Consider the following 21,705-nt stretch of genomic DNA (forward strand, 5'->3'; position numbering starts at 1 on the left):
GTCGTCTTCATACTGAAGTTCAGTAATGGAAGCTGCCAACACCTTTGTTCCTGCCTAGAGTCGTCTTATGTTGAAAGGACCCTTCATCCGGTACTAGATGTCCACCCCGCCGACTAAATTGGCACTGGCACAAGTAAGGAAGGCAGCCAAGAAAATGGAAGAGTTGATGCCAGTACACACCCTTGTTAAACACCTGTTTGGATGGGGAAGACCTCAGACTGAGTGCCGTTGTGCAGGACACTGTCGTTCATGCCATCGTGGAGTTCCCTCACAATGGCGACGAATTTTGGTGGGCAGATAAAACGATAAAACGGCTGAGGGTCCACCAGAGGGTTTTCCCTGTTGACCGAGTCGAAGGCCTTGGTTAGGTCCATGAAATCCACGTACAGGTCACTACGCTGTTCTCTGCACTTTTCCTGTATCTGGCGAGCAACAAATATCATGTCAGTGGTGCCACATGATGGTCTAAAGCAACATTGATATTTTGGGAGGAAGTTTTCCGCCTCAGGAAGAAATCTGTTTAGGAGGACTCAGGCGATAATCTTGCCAGCTACGGACAGCAGTGAGATCCCGCGGTAGTTGCCACAGTCTGACCCGTCTCCCTTGTTCTTATAAATATTGACGATGGAGGCAGAGGTCCTTCTTGTTTTATTATACACCTCGGTTGGGATTCCATCAGGTCCTGAGGCGTTGTTATTTTTCATTTGTTTGATGGCAGTAGCTACCTCATCCAGGGATGGAGGAAAGCTGAGGTGGATCAGCTCTGGATGCTGAGGGACCTGCTGAGTAGTAAGGACATCTACAAGGTGTTTCAGTTGAGCAGTGAATGGTAGTGCTCTTTCCAGCACTGAAGGATTCCTCCATCGTCTTTAATTATGGAGTTACCGTCGGAGGAGCGGAGGTCGGCTGCGGTGATTGGCTCACACACACTGCCATCTTCAGTTTATCTACACAGGACTGTAAGGGTCTTGTTTCTTATCGCGTGATGATTAGACACCTAACGCTAACTTAACCTAACCAAAGGTAACAAAACATACCCTGACCTAACCTTAAACTAAGCTAACGTAACATAATTTAACCTAACCCACCTCATCTCATCATAAGGTAACTAACCCAACCAACTTAACCCTAACCACCTCATCATAACATAACATAACCTATCCTCCCCCAGGTTTAGTGTCAAGGTGTGTATAATAATCAACAGGTGAAAAAAGCCTTGATGAGGGATTAATCTTCAGGTAATATCGAGCTTAATACCTGCCTATCTGTCTGTCTGTCTGCCCATCTGTCTAACATGAGAGGTCTGGACGGATGTTATAAAGCCTTTTTTCCTCTTGGTGCTTTATCTCCAAGTGGTGATAATACCATCCCATCCCATCCCATCCCATCTCACCCCCCCTCCCACGACACGATGGAAGGGAAGTCTTTGTTATAGTGATGTTATGAATTACGAAAGGGTTAGGTTAGGTTTATTAAGGGGGTGAGGCAGGGAGAGGAGGGAAGGTGAAAGTGAGTAAAAAGTGGGGTGAGGATAGGAAGAAGGGAGAGCAGGGGAGGGGTAAGAGGGAGAAGCAGGGAGGGGGAGAGGCAGAGGGGTGAGGGGTGGGAGAGGCAGAGGGTGAGGGTGGGAGAGGCAGAGGAGGGGTTAAACAGGTAATGATATAAACACAGCGGAATGTTGACTCACACACACACACACACACACACACATATCAGAGTCTGGCCCCACAGGTATGATAGTTCAGTATCTGGTCCAGTTATTAAATTTGGGTCATGGACGTACTGTGTGTGTGTGTGTGTGTGTGTGTGTGTGTGTGTGTGTGTGTGTGTGTGTGTGTGTGTGTCACTGTGTGTGTGTGTGTGTGTGTGTGTGTGAGTGTTGTGTGTGTGTGTGTGTGTGTGTGTGTGTGTGTGTGATAATAATAATAATAATAATAATAATAAAAAATAATAATAATTAACGTTTTATTGAAAAGTTCTGCAGCCCGAAGGCTGAGGGTGAGGGTAGGGAGAGGCAGGGTGGGGGGAGGTGAGGCAGTGGGTGGGGGAGGTGAGGGAGGGGTGGGGAGGTGAGGGAGAGGGGTGGGGGAGGTGGGGAGGGTGAGGGAGAGGGTGGGGGAGGGGTGGGGGAGGAGGGAGGAGGAGGGACGGAGAGGCAGGGGGAGGACGGAGAGACAGGAAGGGTGGTTGAGGGGAGGACGGAGAGGCAGGGAAGGGGTGGGTTGAGGGGAGGGACGGAGAGGGAGGGAGGGTTGAGGGGGAGGGACAGAGGGGGGAGGGGTGGGTTGAGGGGTGGGGAGGGCAGGGGGTGGGGAGGTGAGGGAGAGGGGTGAGGAAGAGGGGTGGGGAGGGGTGGGGGATGGAGGGAGAGGCAGGGGGAGGGGTTGAGGGGAGAGGCAGGGGTGAGGGGGAGAGGCAGGGGAGGGACGGAGAGGATGGGGAGGACGGAGAGGCAGGGAGGGGTGGGTTGAGGGGGGAGGGGACGGAGAGGGAGGGAGGGTTGAGGGGAGGGACGAGAGGCGGGGGGAGGGGTGGGTTGAGGGGGGGGGGTGGTGAGGGGGGAAAGGCAGGGGGAGGGGTGAGGAGGGGAAGAATGACGAAAATGATTCCGGGACTTAGAAACCTTCCATATCAGGATAGATTAAAGAAACTAAACTTGCATTCCCAGAGAAGACGAAGAGTGCGGGAGATATGATAGAAGTATTCAAGTGGGTGAAAGGAATCAATAAAGGGGATATAGATGTTTTTATAATATCCGAGCAGGATAGGACTCGAGCAACGGATTTAAGTTGGATAAGTTTAGGTTTAGAGGAGATAGGAAGGAACTGGTTCACAAATAGGGTGGTGACGAGTGGAACAAGCTTAGCAACTTTGTAGTAAGTGCTGGAACTCTGGAAAGTTTCAAAGGAGGCTAGATAGATTCATGGATGATAGAGAGGGTAGTAACTCTCGACAGGAGCTGCCATGCACAGACCAACCGGCCTATTGCAGACTCCTTATTTTCTTATGTTCTTAATATACATGGGACATACAGTATTATAGTTTACAGTTGATGGCCCGGGCTGGTCATGGAGACACCAGGTGTGTGTGTGTGTGTGTGTGTGTGTGTGTGTGTGTGTGTGTGTGTGAGTGTGTGAGTGCGTGTGTGTGTGTGTGTGTGTGTGTGTGTGTGTGTGTGTGTGTGTGTGTGTGTGTGTGTGTGAGTGTGTGTGTGTGTGTGTGTGTGTGTGTGTGTGTGTGAGTGTGTGTGTGTGTGTGTGTGTGAGTGTGTGTGTGTGTGTGTGTGTGTGTGTGTGTGTGTGTGGGTGTGTGTGAGTGTGTGTGTGTGTGTGTGTGTGTGTGTGTGTGTGTGTGTGTGTGTGTGGTGTGTGTGTGTGTGTGTGTGTGTGTGTGTGTGTGTGTGTGTGTGTGTGTGGTGTGTGTGTGAGTGTGTGTGTGTGTGTGTGTGTGTGTGTGTGTGTGTGTGTGTGTGTGTGTGTGTGTGTGTGTGTGTGTGTGTTACCCTACATTGCACACCACCGCTCGCCAGTAACCCCAAGCCCACATGAACGATACATTCCGACACTGCCACATCTCTTCACTCAGGCTGGACGCAATAACAGGTGAGCCAGGTACAGGGTTGTCAGTCTTCGTCCGCTGTGGCATATTGTCTCACATAAGTATGGGGGTAAAGGTAAGTTTTTTGGGGAGGTGGGAGTTGTTCTTGTTCTTATCACCTGTTATCAATGTTAATTATCAGAACACAGATACCTGATAACACGAGAGAGAGAGAGATATTTGGAGCACTTTACCACTTTAAAGTTCCAATTAGCCACACAACCCGGAAATACAACCCAGCTCAATACAACCCGGAAGTAACCTCCAGACTATCGTTAGGGTGCTTTATTCTTAAGGTGTATTAAACTATAGTAATAACAATAATAACAACTCTAACAACACCAGCAGTAACAACAACACTACTCGGGTGCTCTCTCTACCCACCCTTTACCACTAAGACACTGATCAAATATCACTTACAGTACAGTTTATTAGTGAGGTGACGGCACATCCCTCCCACACGTCAGTCAGCATGTGTGTGTGTGTCATGGAGAGGTGTTTCTCAGTTGTCATGTGTGTCAGTTGTCATGAGGGGGGAAGGTATCAACTGTCATGAGGGACGTCTCTCAGTTGCCATGTCTCAACTGTCACGTTTTAGTTGTCACATGTTTCTCAGTTGCCAGTATATCTCTCATTGCCATGTGTCTCTCAGTTGGCAAACGTTTCTTACCAGGACAGATCTCACATACACACACACACACACGTCATCAAGGCCGGGTCCCTGAAGCTCTGCCCGACCACCGTGTTACAGCCCTCCACCCGGACCACAACCACTAATGTTTCCGCATCATGAACCATACACACAAATATCGATATATACCTGTACTGTTTTAAGGGTGTGGGGTGGGGGGGTGTGGTGGGGGTGGGTGAGAGTATAGGGTGAAGGGATGGTATGGAGTGAGAGGGTTAGTTACAGCTAAGTCCCCGTATGGTAGTGACAGCTAAATAAAAAATATGGGTGTATTAATTTAAGACGCATATAATAATAATAATAATAATAATAATAATAATAATAATAATAATAATAATAATAATAAAAGGTTTATTAAAAGATCATGGCCGGAAGGTTGAAAATATACAGTTACATAATTGGTGAATGGTTCTCTTGATTGACCAATAATATACAAGTAACATAAGTGATACAAATATGATATATAATAACTAGGTGGGGAAGGTCATACTGCAGGGCATTTCAACAGTGACAGTGCACAAAGGTGAGATTGACTGGGAGTGAATACACTGGTTGATTACGTGTGTGTGTGTGTGTGTGTGTGTGTGTGTGTGCGTGAACATTTCTGGTGTACATAACACAATCAATGGCTCCCCGTTAAGTGTTTACCACATTTGACGTTTGTTAATCCCACAATTGTGTCCAGTAAAACCTCCCTATACCGAACAATTCTCTCCATATAACCCGTTAGATGGAGCTTATACATGACCCTTGATATAACGGACAGTCCGGTAAATAGAGGTTCCACTATATCCTTAAGCATCAATACGTCCCAAGTTTTATTTTCCCCTAATATCTGACTCCAGTTGTGGCTTAGCACTGTCTACACACCTTTTCTGGACACATTTAATAAAACGTCACAATTACAGAGAAATGGACCAATGACTGAGCCTTGTGGGTAGTGATGGAGATTTAGATATGGACATTATTATTAGTATATACCTGTCTGTCTGTCTGTCTGTCTCTTGGTCATCAAGGAATACTCACTCAACACCTGTGTATACTCTTCTCTCTCCACGTACAACTCCCAGTACGTGTGACAATCGACCTCCTCTCCCTCCCTCCCTCCCTCCGTCGTTCACTCCTACAACAGCACCGGGGTGAGATTATCCAGTTCAGTGTAGCAACCGATGGACGACTGATAACAGCAACTTGTCTGCAATTACCTGCTGGGTTTTTTGGGGGGTTACGATTTATCATTCCACTGTGTGTGTGTGTGTGTGTGTGTGTGTGTGTGTCAGGAGATTTACCATATATTACAGGTTTTTCTTATGAGTCTGATCCCCAACAAACCAATACACATTATTTTCTTCATTAAGTAACACCCAATTTACATATTAATTAACATCTTGCCCAGGTGATGTGCCCGCCTCCCTTCCCACCTGTCACTACACCACCTGCCTGTCACTACACCACCTACCTGTCACTACACCCACCCACCTGTCACTACACCACCCACCTGTCACTACACCACCCACCTGTTACTACACCACCCACCTGTCACCACACCACCTGTCACTACACCACCTACCTGTCACTACACCACCCACCTGTCACCACACCACCCACCTGTCACTACACCAATCGTCACCACCCCACCTGCTCGTCACTACACCACCCACTCACCAACCCCACCTGTCACTCACACCACCCACCTGTCACTACACCACCCACCTGTCACTACACCACCCAACCTGTCACCACACCACCCACCTGTCACTACACACCACCCTGCCTGTCACCACACCACCTGCCTGTCACTACACCACCCACCTGTCACTACACCACCCACCTGTCACTACACCACCTACCTGTCACACACACCACCTGTCACTACCCCACCTGCTCAATACCACCCCACCTGCCTGTCACTACACCACCCACCTACTACACCACCTGTCACTACACCACCCACCTGTCACTACACCACCCACCTGTCACACACCACCCACCTGTCACTACACCACCCACCTGTCACTACACCACCCACCTGTCACTACACCACCCACCTGTCACTACACCACCCACCTGTCACTACACCACCCACCTGTCACCACACCACCCACCTGTCAATACACCACCCACCTGTCAACACACACCCACCTGTCACCACACACCACCCACCTGTCACTACACAACACCATCACAACACCATCCAACCACAACACCATCCACCCACAACACCACCCACCCACAACCACAACACCATCCACCCACAACACCCCACCCACAACACCCTCCACCACAACACCATCCACCCACAACACCATCCACCCACAACACCCTCACCCACAACACCATCCACCCACAACACCCTCACCCACAACACCTCCACACAACACCCTCCACCCACAACACCATCCACCCAAACACCCTCACCCAACACCCCTCGCCCCAGGTTAATGATACCACAATGAAGAGGACTGATGGTTGGACGTCACGTTATCGACATCATCATCTAATGCGGTGGGGGGAGGGAGAAGAGGAGGAGGAGTGGAAAGGTGAAGACAAGAGGTGAGGAGGAGGAGTGAGGAAGGAGTAGAGAGGAGAAAACCGATAATAAAGACATTGGGTAAAGGTAATCCGCCAGTGTGGGTGTAAGTCTTTGTTCGTTCACACACACACACACACACACACACACACACACACACACACACACACACACACACACACACACACACACACACACACACACACACACACACACACACACACACACACACACACACACACACCACTGTCCCTTGTAAGTCAGGTAATGATCAACAGGAACCTTAAAACTAGACAGTGTAAATAATATGTTCATGTACAGTAGTAAAACAACTATCTGTGCAGGAGAGTCGATATGCTCTCAAATTTGACGTGTGACTAGTGACAGCCTCGTGTGACTAGTGACAGCCACCGTGTGACTAGTGACAGCCCTCCGTGTGACTAGTGACAGCCCTCCGCGTGACTAGTGACAGCCCTCCGTGTGACTAGTGACAGCCCTCCGTGTGACTAGTGACAGCCCTCCGTATGACTAGTGACAGCCCTCCGTGTGACTAGTGACAGCCCTCATATACCACTATTTATCGTCCATGGTCTCATACTGTTCCCCACAAAGTATGTACAGATAGTTGTTTAGCTACTGTATATAATAAAGTTCACAAAGCGCCAGGGTTTATATCTACGAGTACTGAAGTTATCTTACGACTATTATCTCACCTAACCTATCCTCATCTAATCCAACCTCACTTAACTTAACTTAACCTAACCTAACCTAACCTAACCTAACCTAGAACCTGTGTATTTTCTTAAGACGTAGAGTGAGGGGCGATATGATCCAGGTGTATAAATCGAAGATGGGCTTAGATAAAGGTGATATAACAAAGGCAATGGGTTAATTAGACACGTATGTACAGGTGTATTTTGCCTAGACTCAGGTAAACACTGGTGAGGAACTAAGTAGTAGTAGTGAATGAGTGGAACAAGTTATCAAACATCATCATTAACTCTAACACGCTGGATAGCTTCACACAAAGGTTAGATGGATATATGAGCGATAGGGGTTGGGTGTAAACGGGGTGATAGTGTGTAAACTGGGTGAAAACGAGGCGTAAACAGGATGTAAACGGGGCGTAAACAGGGTCTGAACAGGGGGGGGCTGGCTAGTATGGACCAACAGGCATTCCTTCACTCCTGCGCTGCGATGTTCCTCATAAAACACGTAACGTAAACACCACAATACACTATGTAACTGTTCTCAAGACCGCCCGCCAGCCAGCCTCCTCGAGTGCCTGTCACTCCTGAGGCACCGGTACTGCTTGTAATTAACGGTGTTACAGGTGAGGGGGTGATGAGGAGGTGAGAGATGGAGGTGAGAGAGAGGTGGTAAGGAAACAGAGAGAGAGATGGAGGTGACAGAGGAGGTGGTAAAGGGAAGACAGGAGGAGAGGTGAGAGGTGGAGGTGAGAGGAGGTGGTAAAGGAGAACAGGAGAGGTGAGAGAGATGGAGGTGAGAGAGGAGGTGGTAAGGAAGGAACAGGAGGAGAGGTGAGAGAGATGGAGGTGACAGAGGAGGTGGTAAAGGAGGAACAGGAGGAGAGGTGAGAGATGGAGGTGAGGAGAGGAGGTGGTAAGGAGGAACAGGAGGAGAGGTGAGAGAGAGAGATGGAGGTGAGAGAGGAGGTGGTAAAGGAGGAACAGGAGGAGAGGTGAGAGAGATGGAGGTGACAGAGGAGGTGGTAAAGGAGGAACAGGAGGAGAGGTGAGAGAGATGGAGGTGACAGAGGAGGTGGTAAAGGAGGAACAGGAGAGAGAGGTGAGAGAGATGGAGGTGACAGAGGAGGTGGTAAAGGAGGAACAGGAGGAGAGGTGAGAGAGATGGAGGTGACAGAGGAGGTGGTAAAGGAGGAACAGGAGAGAGAGGAGATAACTGATGTAAGAAGCGTCAAGAGCCAAGCACCTACTGTACCCCGCACCATACATAACTCACACTCTCTCTCTCTCTCTCCATATGTTTACAGTTTCCGGGGCCAGGGAGAGAGAAGAACCCTCCCTCCCTGACCAGGTGGCTGGCTGTCTGGCTCACCTGTATGACGCAGTGCCCCTAAGCCACGCCCACAGCCAAACAGGTCACCCTTACAAGCATTGAGAGAGAGAGAGAGAGAGAGAGAGAGCTACCCAGATACACACACCACTACCTACAGTACCATACCATACACACACAACTTTTCCAACACACCAATAATGTAATACGTCATTAAAAACAAACCACAACACAGTATTGAAAATAGAGATATTATTTACGTCAAACCTCTTATTTAAGTTACAATGTATCTGGTAAACTCTTGTGTACTGCATGGGGTCTTGAGATAAATAAACAAGTCGTGGGTGTGAAGAATGGTGTACAGTAGAGTCCTTTATAATGGTGTATGTGTGTGTGATGAACGTCGTTGGAATAAGATGGATTTTGATGGAGTGGATTGTAAAATGTGCCCTCTCTCTCATCATTCCCCCGTCTCTCATAACACTAAGCAGTACTAACAAAAGAAGGCTGAAGGCTTTGTAAGTCCTATTAAATGCTCAAAGGTGGGATGATGATGATGGTGAGGTCAGGGTGGGTAGAGACTGGCACAGGGCACCATAATCCATCCAGTGTTGGTCTAGTCGTCTCTGGAAGGTCAACCTGTGTGGCAACGTGACCACCTGCTCGTTCTAAGACCCCAGCCCCATCGTCTACAGCACCACACACCAGGATCTGTAAAGACCTTCTATACCCCAGTCTGATTTATGGTCCTAACCTAACCTAACCTACTCTACCCTATCCCAGCCTGGTGTTATGATAGCAACCTAACCTGCCCTACCCTAACCAAACCCAGCCTAACTTAATCTAACCTAACCCAAACTAACCTAACCCTAACCTGACTCAGCCACGTTGCAAGAGGTCTGTTAATCATCCAGTGAACTAAGCTATGGGCAGGGGGTCTAAGCTTCAGGTGCTCCCAGAGTAATGCCATCATCACCACCAAGGTTCACCCACACGTACACTAGTGATGAAGCTAACATGTACACATCATCACAATTATCATCATTAATATCGTCACCATCATCGTCTGAAGACTCAATAACCATCAAACAATACAGCTGTTTAGTGTTAATTTTATCTCATACTCATATTACCTGTAACACACACACACGTCATCACCCTACAACTGTTGTCTGCTGCTGCTTTTCGTTATAAACATTCAGAACAACACAAAAACACCTTAAGATATAACAAAACATCTATGTAAACACGTCACGATGAATCATTTCCCTACACGACACTCACCCCCCCAGGAAAAAAATACATGCCCAGGTAATTATGTCCACACCTGTACACACCTTACAGATGAGAGGCCATCATCACTTGTCCTCACAAACAGAGATTTATGAAATACATCTAAAAATTATTTAATAATATCACCGCGTCGGGAACCTGGTATAGTGAGAGAGATATAAATAATGAAGACGCTGCACGATGTTTACACCTGTAATTAGTACTGCACTAAACCCAGTTCTGTACCATTACACATAATTACGAGGCGATTACGTTTAGGCAGAGAGGAGAAACGATACATCACCAGACAAACAGTACAGGGGTTTAAACGAGGCTCTTAAGCACCAACAGGTAGATCACAGGTGAGGATCAGGTGAAAGCGAGTTAGTACCTTGATGTGGTGTTGTGGTGGAGATCAACACACAAGTGATGTGTAGCTACAGGGAGTGTGACCAATGGCATTATGGGAAAAAGAGCGATGGTGGATGTAATGGGAGAGTTAGGTCAGGTTACTTTTGGTTAGGTTAGAATATGTACCTGTCATGGTTGCAGCAGTCTAGTGTAACCCTGCAGCATCGTTACGTCTGAACACGGTACAACGAGCCGCTCCAGGGAATAACGGAGATGGTTCACAACGATTAAGTTACGTTATGAAAACAAACTGTGGTCATGTGTGTGTTGTGGCTCAACAAGCACCAGGGATCTAGCCACAAGGTTGGCTGGCCCCCTCACACCCAACCTGCTGCCATCTGTCACCCTCACACACACACACACACACACACACATACATACACTTAACAAGGTAGGTCACATCTGAAAACTTCCTCAAAACCTCTAACCCATATCTCAGGTAACCCCAGGACAGGAGCCACCTGCCTTCAGCAACCAGAATGACTGTGTCCCCGCTGGCGTGTTGTCCCACTGGTTGACGACCATACAGACCATTCACGGGATATATAGAGCTATATACCTAACGTAATTTTCAACCTGTCAGTGATGTGTGAAGCCGGGCCCACGACACCACCGAGTTGACTTGTGTGAATTCCATGGAGTAGGTACTGAAGTAGGATGACCTGACTTGAAAACATGTCACTCTGTTACACTCTCGACAACAAGTAAACAGATAATGAATGTGGACAAACAGGACTTTAGAACATCTTTTACACATTTACAAAAACCTACAAATGATGAGCAATGTTTGTAAGGTCACTCAAGCAACACACAGGAAAAGGCAAACAAATTATCTTACATAATTAATAAAAAAAGTGAGGCTGACTTTTGGCATGGTGGTGTGGCTGACCTCTCACACACACAAGACTTAATAATATACTGCCAACTATTTCATGTAAACAATCACTATTTATAAAACAAGGAAGCATCACTACCCAAACAACACCCAACTTCCTCATCCTGTCATCACTTAACACCTGCTTAATCATGCCCAAAACATCAACGACACCTGTCCGGGCTCTTAATCAAAGGATGGATGAAGTCATAAAAGAAATCCAAGGTCAGACATAGGTCACTTTGAAATCCAGCAATGATCTGCAAGTCACTTTCCTTTGAGCTATAGAAAACTACTGGTAGGCTCAATTAAAGAGAAACGGTTCTTCTTATTATACTATAAGGTAAAGTAAGGTGAGGTGAGGTGAGGTGAGGTGAGGTGAGGTGAGGTTAGGCAAGGTAAGGTAAGTTAAGGTTAGGTAAGATATTTGTCATTAATGTGTTTTCAGGAACCAGGCATGGCTGTGAACAAACACCACACACACACGCTGCCCATCTATACCCACCCACCAAAGCACGATGCCCCACACACTAAAAGTTTTGCATGTTGTACCCCGTTAAGGCAGTATCGGTGCCCGTGCCAAGCCACTGCCCCCACTTAGCCAAGCTGGGAGAGTGCCAGCCAAGCCAAGCCTTTCAATGCTATTGGGTATAACACCACCAAGGTCAAACAGGTCATAACACTACATGGATATCCTGTTCCTTCATACCTCTTGGATTTCCATTGAATATATTACAGCAATCACACACACCAAACACCTCCACCAAGTAGGTAAGCAGATAGGTAGGTAGGTTGACAGGGGTGGGTGGATGTGTGGACTAAAAACTCTTTCCTTATTAAGTCATGACAGGTAATGAGGTTGTGAGCACACCTGTACCTCCTGAACTCAGAGACTCTCTCCCCCCCCTACCCCCAATTGTCCTTAAGACGCCCCTCCTCCTCCTCCTCCTCCCCCTCTTTGTCACCCCATGAGCCATGATACCTCTCCCTGGCTGCAACACAACAAGCAAATCTACGATGAGGGACTAATCGTCGTCTTTACTCGGTCCTGACACACAAACTTGCCTTCAACAGCAGTAAACAACAACAAAATGTTTTTCAGACTATTGAAAAAAAAATTAATAAAAGTTCTCCCTGACAAAGCCAAAACTGAGACTGAAGCAGAAAGAGAAACAGCAAATGAGATACATTAGTGAAGCAGACAAACAGCAGATGAGACAGTGTAGCAGACAAACACAGCAGACAGAACAGGATCTCAACACACACCATGACCCACACGAGTAACAATACCTTCATACACCTGTACTCAATCTATATTATTTGTACACACACACACACACAACCCCCTCTTCAGTACAGTATAAACCATAAATACATCACATAGTTACTAAATAAATTAAACTGACAATACATAAACACTGCTGTACTGTACCCTGCTTAACTAACAGTACAGTATAGTAGAGTACCTCACTGTCCACAACTCCCACGAGCGGCCTGCTGAGTGACGTACTGTATAGATTTTTTTACTGCTGCTTGAAGACAGTTTCATATTTCCATATTTTGTGTTGCTAAAAGTTCTTTCCCTAATTTCTTTACAGAATGTTTAACTAGGCTAATGACTAGTGCTATTATTTCAATGCAGAGTATGTACAGTGTATGCTATGTTTAGTTTTAAATATCAGTGTTGTTTATGAAAATTTTCTAACAATAAATTATAGTCCTACATTTCTGATTTTACATTCAATTGTGTGGAAAACAGCCGACTTATGTTGGCTCAGTACACCTGCGGCCAATCACTGATTACTTGTACCGTTAAGAGGCCGACTAGTGTACAGTATAAAGGTTGTGGACCCCTGAACTAAACTAAACATAACCTAACCCACACACAAGAAACATGATACATATACCCTGTATCCTTCAAAGGTACAGGACTGTTTCATAAGTCTTCTCTGATTGGCTTAAAAGCTCTTCTGGGTAATGTATACTGTACACACTCACGAGTCTGTGTATGTTTGTGTATATGTACAGTACATGAAATGCTCTGGGCAAGAAGTGAAGAAAAAGACGGAAAAAATGGAGAGAATAAGTAACTTCTGTAAATAATAAAAGGCCAAACATTGCAGTTAAAGTAGAATACAGTCAAGCAATTCCGATGTAAGGACTTTTGTGGTTGACTGTAGAAGATATCATAGGTAATCTACCAGTGTTCTCCCATTTTAATTTCAAATCTATTAACACTCATGGTTGACACTGTTGGCGCACACACACACACAAAACAAACCTACAGGACCATAACTCATATACCATTTCTGTACTGTCACACCATAATGAAAATCCAACCAAGCCAAACCTCATTAAACACAAGAAAGAAGTTTTATATCAAATGGTCTCTGTAGAATGATCGTGGAAGAGTTACTGTTTTGGATAAGTATTGTACGTTTGAGATGTTCCCTCCCACCTGTACAGTACACCTCCACACACCCATCATGCCTCAAGATGTAGATAACTTTACAAATACTGTATCTAAATGCCCCCTCCCCCCTCCCAAGTCTCACTGCACGCCGAGATAAAGAATTAACATTTTAATTCTACAATGCAAAAAAAAAAATAAAAATAAATACGTACCACGGAATTCTTCAACACACAGACCAGGTTTTATGTCCAAATGTCTCTTAGGTAATGTACAGTGTGCAATAGTAAGGGTATATTCACTCACTAAGGACCCCCCAGTCTTAAATATTGGTTGTGGTGTTCAGCAGATGTACCACTTGGGTCTTTCTGGTTGTGGTGTTCAGCAGATGTACCACTTGGGTCTTTCTGGTTGTTTTGATGCAATAATTTAAGAGCAGTCATGACTGTTCGAGTGTTTGGTTACATTAAGAGCAGCTAAAGTCAGGGTGATAAGGTTAAGAGTTATACTGCACTGTACCTGTATTGAAGAAGTCGTCTGGGGTTCGACCGGCAGCCATAAGCCACTTGAGCCAGTCGATGGTGTCCCAGTTCTTTATACGCATGGCAGGGTTCAGCAGCAGGTCGAGCAGCTCACCCAACACCTGCAACAACACAACACATGCAAACTTTTAGTAAAATGACGACACAAATGATTAGTCTTTTCCTGTACATGCACATACAAAATACTGTACAATAATTACAACCATTTTCGTTCAATCACTAAATGAAATGAAAGTGTTACAGTCACCAAGTTTTAAAAATACTCATTAGGTAAACTTTTCATCACTGCAATATAGTACACAATGGATAAAAACAAGACTACTGCAATACTACACCTAATTAAGTACAGTGAGTTCTGCTATAACACTTGTTTTGATAACGCGAATTTGCTCTAACGCGATTTATGAATTAGGAACGATATTTGTATAACGCGAACGCTTGTTTGCTATAACGCGATTTTTGCTTACTATTTCTCCAATTTTGTGGTTATAGGAATATTCATAGTAGGATCCGTTCGTTATAGCATACCCCACTGTATTAACTGTGAATATAGTAAAGAAGAATATCAACAAGAAGCGTTCTGGTGATAGAATTCCCGGTGATGATCGTAAAAGAAAGGATAAAACACTTGAAGAGAAGCTCGATTTTATCAACCTCAAAATCACCCTTCTCCCCCATCAAGTAAAGTTTTACATTTACTGTATGATTTCATTATTAGATATGAATGTAACATTTATTTAGACTGTGCTATCCTTTGTGTTAGGCTAACTACTAAATTTTTTTGATTTCGAGTAATCTGCACCTAACCCTATTTTCTCCATAAGCCCTGTTATTTCTATTACGCGATTTTCTATAACACGATATTTTACAAGAACACAATTATCGCGTTATAGCAGAACTACCTGTAACATACAAGAGATAAACGTAAGGGTCAACTTCAGAGTCCAGTCCCATGTATTTTGTGTTATTGTTGGCGGCACTATTGTATGTACAGTACTGCATAGTTACTGTAAGTTTGGGGGTAAATTATAGTTAATTTATTTCCTCAATCATCTAATGTTATATACAATATACAGTAGTAGCATAAAGCTAATTAAAGACACAAAGCTAATATTGTATTAGTATTCCATATTCAAGTAGAGAATAAAACCCTCTTTAGAAACACCAGTAATACTGCACTGTAATGTGTTGCAAGAGCACGTGTCAGTATGGAACTCACAAGACTGGGCAATAATGTATTCCTGGGCATCCCCCTCCTGAGGCTGGGCTACCCGGAAATGGACCTTGGAGTGAGCGCCACAGGAGTAATGTCATTATGGTAAGGAAGGTTAGGTTAGAATTATAGTATACAGTACAGTTTGTGGTGAAACATGGTGGTAATACTCGTGGTGAACAACCCAGATTCACAAACCAGTTTTTAAATCCCCTGAAGGATTCTGATATACTGTACTACTGTACTAAATTAAGAAGTACTGTACTGTAGCTAGTACGTACGTAATAAACCTCCAAAAAATAGCATTACTGTGTACAGTATGTGAAGATTTGTTCAGTCCTGAAGCAAGTTAAGGTGTTAACTTCCGACAAGTGTCTTTTAAGCTGCTTAACATGCTGAGAATACCATTGCCACAGTGCCAAGCGTGTTGGCTCTGTACAGTACACCAACTCAATGTCAAATTAACAATTTTGGTGATAAAGCACAACAAACATTCAATACAAAGTTAACTTGTTATATATATATATATATACAGGTATATATATATATATATATATATATATATATATATATATATATATATATATATATATATATATATATATATATATATATATATATATATATATATATATATATATATATATATATATTTCATGTAGATCCAGGTGTTCATACATCAAAGCCGTGAACAGGCTGTGTAGTGACCAGACTGTACTGTACAGTATCTCATGTGGTGGTTCTTGTGATGTCATTTTATTGTCAATGTCAGACAAAAATAGTTAAGTGCTTCTGCACATGGCTCCTGTACTGTACTGTATTTGGCAACAACTCTTCACCATTCTCTCTTCTTGGGATACAGTACAGTAACATTACGTCAAGAGTTATTTATCCTTGTGGCATCTGGTATGACAGGTTGGATAATATAAGTTTCAAATCACTCAATGTTCTAGACCCCGACCATAAAAGTTGGGATCCTGGGGTTAGGGGGTTTAACCCCTGAGAGCTGGCTATAAAGAGTTATTTAACCTTGATAGTACAGTACAGTATAGGGCTATAAAATACCTTCAGTGATGGTTTTCTTCATTCACTGAAGCTTAACATGAAGACCACACACGGCAGCGGTCAACTTCATTATTATTTTAAGAACTTATTTGGTGATACTGTAGTTTAAATCCGTGTCTGTTATTATGAGCCGCTTTCGGAAATATTATATTGAGGTCAAATTATTTCTTAGTACAGTATTTGAATACTGTTCCCAGTCTGGAGGAAGAGAAACTTTCCTAGTTTTATTTCCTAACTTTTTTTCTCTTAAAGACACACCTTCATGGACCAGCTGCCACCATCACCTACCTACACACGAGTTAAAACACAAACTTCTCGGACATTAATACTTTTGTTCTGTAGTTTCTTGTTCAAAACCAGCAGCAACCTTTGAACATCTTGTATAAACAATTACAGTATAAATCATTTGTTTCTTAAATAAACAAAAACAAATAAAAACGAACTCTTCTTGCAATATTTACATTAAAGTACAGTACCATACTGTATTAGTTTGATAATTTTGTCCACGGCAGAGTTTTGAACCTGAGGTGTGCCTAACCATACCCACTCACCAGTGACCATCTGCCATCAATGAGTGAAAAAAGAATGACAACCTATACTAACATACTGGTAGGTGTCATAGGGTGGAAGTGCATTATTTTAGGTCATTACACAGGTTGGTTATTTTGTTATTAACTGTTTGTATGGATGGTTCACTGGGAAGATCATTTCTTCTTCTTTTCTTACGGGGAATAGCCCACCCGCGCACAGGTCATCGACCCGGGCAAAAAAATAAGTGTAAAAAGAAATAAAAAATAGAAAAGAAAAAGACTAAATTAATCTACTGGGCTCTTCAGTTTAGCCTTAAACATGGTGGTCATAAGAAAATTACACGACACTAGGAAAACAAAAGTAGGCAAGTTATAATTCTTCCAAACTTTTACAGATACTGTATTTGAAAGGTAAGAAACAAGTTTTTCATGATAGAATATTTTCCTAAAGTTGCTCATAATAACACACTGTTGTAAACTATTACTGCAGTGATGTTCCTTGCTAAACCACCAGGTATTAAGCAGGTCCACATTCTATATGGTACTGTACATACCCTACTGTAGTACTTGTATATCAAATCAATCATAGGACTGAAGATCTCATTCACAAAAAAGACTGCTGTATTACCAATGTCTAGGTGTAGTCCCTCTAGACCAGTGATTCTTAACTGTTCTGTGAGCATCCTACAAGAGCTCCACAAAATTCATTATAATAATAATAACAACACAAATAAGTAGTCAACAGTTTATAATTTATATATGGAAATCTTTTAAGTTGAGTTTGGTATTAAAAAAAAATTCTTAATGATGGATTTTTATGAATATATAATTTAGTTGTCATTTTTCTTAAGTAAAGAGTACATGGAGATGATTATGACTCTGGAAAATATTAACTTCATGTGGCTTACAGGGATCCTTAGTCACTGGTCTAGACATTAACAAAACTACTCTACAGGTACTCAGTAATTGGAGGAGATTCTCAATTGTTATAGACTTCAAGGTGCTACTATAGCGTGTAGTCTACAAGATATTTAGGTTAGGTTACTCTAAGACATCTTTGTAAACTGCACACTATAGTAGCACCAACTTCAATTTATAGAATACAAAGTCAGAAACTTCACTAAAATAAAAATTAAAATAAAATGGATGACTACCTGTAACTTCAATGAACTACAGTCTCTCCTCGACCTACGACAACCCGGACCTACGACGGCCATGGTCGTATAAAATATTTTTCACATTACGTATTTTCGAGTCCCGACGTCAGTGATCGCGCTGTGTACTGACAAATTTTGTTGTTGTAATTCCCTTTAAAATGGCTGGCAAGCGTAAAAGTGAGAGTTCTCGTGGTGCCGAGAAAAAAAGGAGACGCCCAGTTTAGAATTTCTATATATTATTTTTGCCTTTTCGACTTACGCCCTGGTCGTCGGAACGGAACCCTGTCGCAAGTCGAGGAGAGACTGTACTCAAAAAATATAAAATTCCGACAGAAACACTCTAGAAGAAATGTGCCTTAGAATTGTCTTACCTACTGATTTATTTATGTCTGTGTAACAAAATAAACATCAGCTTAACGTAATATCTCAAAGTAAATGTTAACTGCACCATCAGTCGTCATCCACCCTTCCTCTTTGTAAACTCTAACCTAACCTGGACTTGGAATTAAATGCAGTTGTTGGTGTTGGCCACAAAAATCACTCGTCTGTAAACTGAACAATAACCAACACCTAATTTTATAAGCAAACTTTAAGAATCAATAATTCACCATACAGTACAGTACTGAGTTTCAATCCATATTTTACAGCAGTTTGAGCATTAAAAAGAATTAAACTATTATATATACTTAACCTAATATATAACGAGGAGACTTACCTGTGTGCGAGGTGTCTGCAGATCCCCAGGTGAGAGGTTTCGTAAACATTCATCCCGGAGATACTTGGCAGCATAGCGCTTCCCTTTCTTGAGCAGCACTTGTGCCGTCAGTATATCCATCTGACTGAAGGCACCGCCAGAGCCCCCTTCACCACTACCTGCCTCTTCCATTCTAACTTATTTTTCACTGGAGTCAACCATTCATGGCGTGTCTTTGCTGCACTCCACTCCACGATCACCACTATATATTTCTATATATATAATGCGTACAGGCACTTTGCACTACAGTACGTACTATGTCGTACTTTGGACAATGATCAAGTTTCCTTTGGCTTTGTAAATAAAATCACAATACGGTAAGTTTTATACGCCGGTGTGGAGGTAAATATATACCCCGTGTAGGAGTGTATATATACTGTCTAGATAAATGTTGGCAAATACATATAAATCATTGGCTCTAACTCTCCTATATGTAACCTTCATTTTTACTATCAAAGGCATTATGATCACATTTTCACTAATCATTCTTATGGAAACCTCATGTTTTAAGCTTCAAATATACAGTAAAGAAGTTAATTTTGGCATTCATTCATTCTACACTATTTGAAAACCTCTACATATTTCATTGAGACTTTAAAGTAATGTACGAATAGAATAAAATTTGGTTAATATATATAGAACTAACCCAGACAAGTTACTTTTATTACTGATTATTTTCTTACATTATTTTCATCAGTTCTTTCTGTTTAATATAAAGGGGAAGTTAGGTAAGGTTAGGTAGGTTAGGTTAGGTTAAGTTAGGTAAGGTTAGGTAGGTTAGGTTAGGTTAAGTTAGGTAAGGTTAGGTAGGTTAGGTTTGGTTAAGTTAGGTAAGGTTAGGTAGGTTTGTTTGGTTAAGTTAGGTAAGGTTAGGTAGGTTAGGTTAGGTTAAGTTAGGTAAGGTTAGGTAGGTTAGGTTAGGTTAGGCGTTTTTATAATTGTTTCAAACAATTTCGCTCGCGGGTTAGTCCTATATAATTACCTAAAATTTAAATGAAAGCAAAAATATATATATAAAAAATCATTAGTTTATTCTGAATCTTACCTAACCTACTCTACCTATAGTCACCATAATGCCAGGTACACTACAGTTAATTACAGGTGATGAAATATAGTACAGGTACAGTCATTCACACAATTTGGAAACCTCCCACACACTTCAATAACCATACAACACTCCCACACACTTTAATAACCATAAAACACTCCCACACACTTCAATAACCATAAAACACTCCCACACACTTCAATAACCATACAACACTCCCACACACTTTAATAACCATAAAACACTCCCACACACTTCAATAACCATAAAACACTCCCACACACTTCAATAAATAACACTCCCACAAACCTAAAACTCCACACACTTCAATAACCTAAAACACTCACACACACTTTAATAACCATACAACACTCCACACACTTCAATAACCATAAAAACACACACTTCAATAACCATAAAACACTCCCACACACACCTTCAATAACCATAAAACACTCCCACACACTTCAATAACCCTAAAACACTCCCACACACTTCAATAACCATAAAACACTCCCCACACTTCAATAACCAAAAACCTCCCACACTTCAATAACCATCCCACAAACACTCTCCACACACTTCAATAACCATAAAACACTCCCCACACACACTTCAATAACCATACAACACTCCCACACACTTCAATAACCATACAACACTCCCACACACTTCAATAACCCTAAAACACTCCCACACACTTCAATAACCATACAACACTCCCACACACTTCAATAACCATACAACACTCCCACACACTTCAATAACCATAAAACACTCCCACACACTTTAATTATATACTAGTATGGTGAGGGAAGTGATGTCAGTGTATGGTGAGGGAAGTGATGTCAGTGTATGGTGAGGGAAGTGATGTCAGTGTATGGTGAGGTAAGTGATGTCAGTGTATGGTGAGGTAAGTGATGTCAGTGTATGGTGAGGGAAGTGATGTCAGTGTATGGTGAGGGAAGTGATGTCAGTGTATGGTGAGGGAAGTGATGTCAGTGTATGGTGAGGTAAGTGATGTCAGTGTATGGTGTGTGTAGGTAGAGAGAGAGAGGGCAATGCTCCCCCTACCACACCTCCACCACACCATACACACCACACTTCACCACACACTCACATTTCAAGTATATTAATATCAAATACCATCAATAACGAATTAATCAAGAATCTTTTTCCTCCACCAAGAGACTATATAGTGATGGAGATAGTGTGGTAGTACTGTGGTATAGTGTCACGTCACCACCACAACCACCAACCAACTCCTCCAACCACTATTAATATCACCACTTTAAGAACGTATATATAACCTTCTAACTATTAATTAAAATGTTTTCTAAGGGTTATAATTGTGGTAGAAGGTTATAATAGAGACACTGCCTCTTACTCAGGTGTGGTAGAGGGATTGACTACCACAATGCTCTTCACTATACACCAAGTGACTCTCTCTATCCGCCTGCCACTCCTCCCACCTCCTCTTATAATCTCTCTATTTCTCTTATTATAACATTATATCTAAGTCTTTATTAAGGTTTTTTTAAGTAATATATATAGTTTATTTTTTTATATTATTG

General features: G+C 42.9%; 1 protein-coding gene across 2 annotated transcripts in view; it reads right to left on the reverse strand.

The window, feature by feature from the left end:
* The window catches only part of LOC121868135 (E3 ubiquitin-protein ligase Ubr3-like), a 98,151-nt gene extending 76,558 nt beyond the window's left edge, over positions 1 to 21,593 (reverse strand). The window contains exons 1-3 of one of the 2 annotated variants that reach the window (XM_042368441.1): positions 21,519 to 21,593; positions 19,045 to 19,376; positions 14,342 to 14,465 (exon numbers count right to left, since the gene is read on the reverse strand). In XM_042368441.1, the coding sequence (XP_042224375.1) occupies positions 14,342 to 14,465; positions 19,045 to 19,215 (295 nt within the window). In that variant the 5' untranslated portion in view covers positions 19,216 to 19,376; positions 21,519 to 21,593. Of the gene's footprint in view, positions 1 to 14,341; positions 14,466 to 19,044; positions 19,377 to 21,441 lie in introns of both variants that reach the window. The other variant, XM_042368442.1, reaches the window with a different exon arrangement.
* Between the last annotated feature and the right edge of the window lie 112 nt (positions 21,594 to 21,705).

This window comes from Homarus americanus, unplaced genomic scaffold (assembly GCF_018991925.1).
Source record: "Homarus americanus isolate GMGI-L3 unplaced genomic scaffold, GMGI_Hamer_2.0 scaffold47967, whole genome shotgun sequence".
In the NCBI taxonomy this organism is placed as follows: Eukaryota; Metazoa; Arthropoda; class Malacostraca; order Decapoda; family Nephropidae; genus Homarus; species Homarus americanus.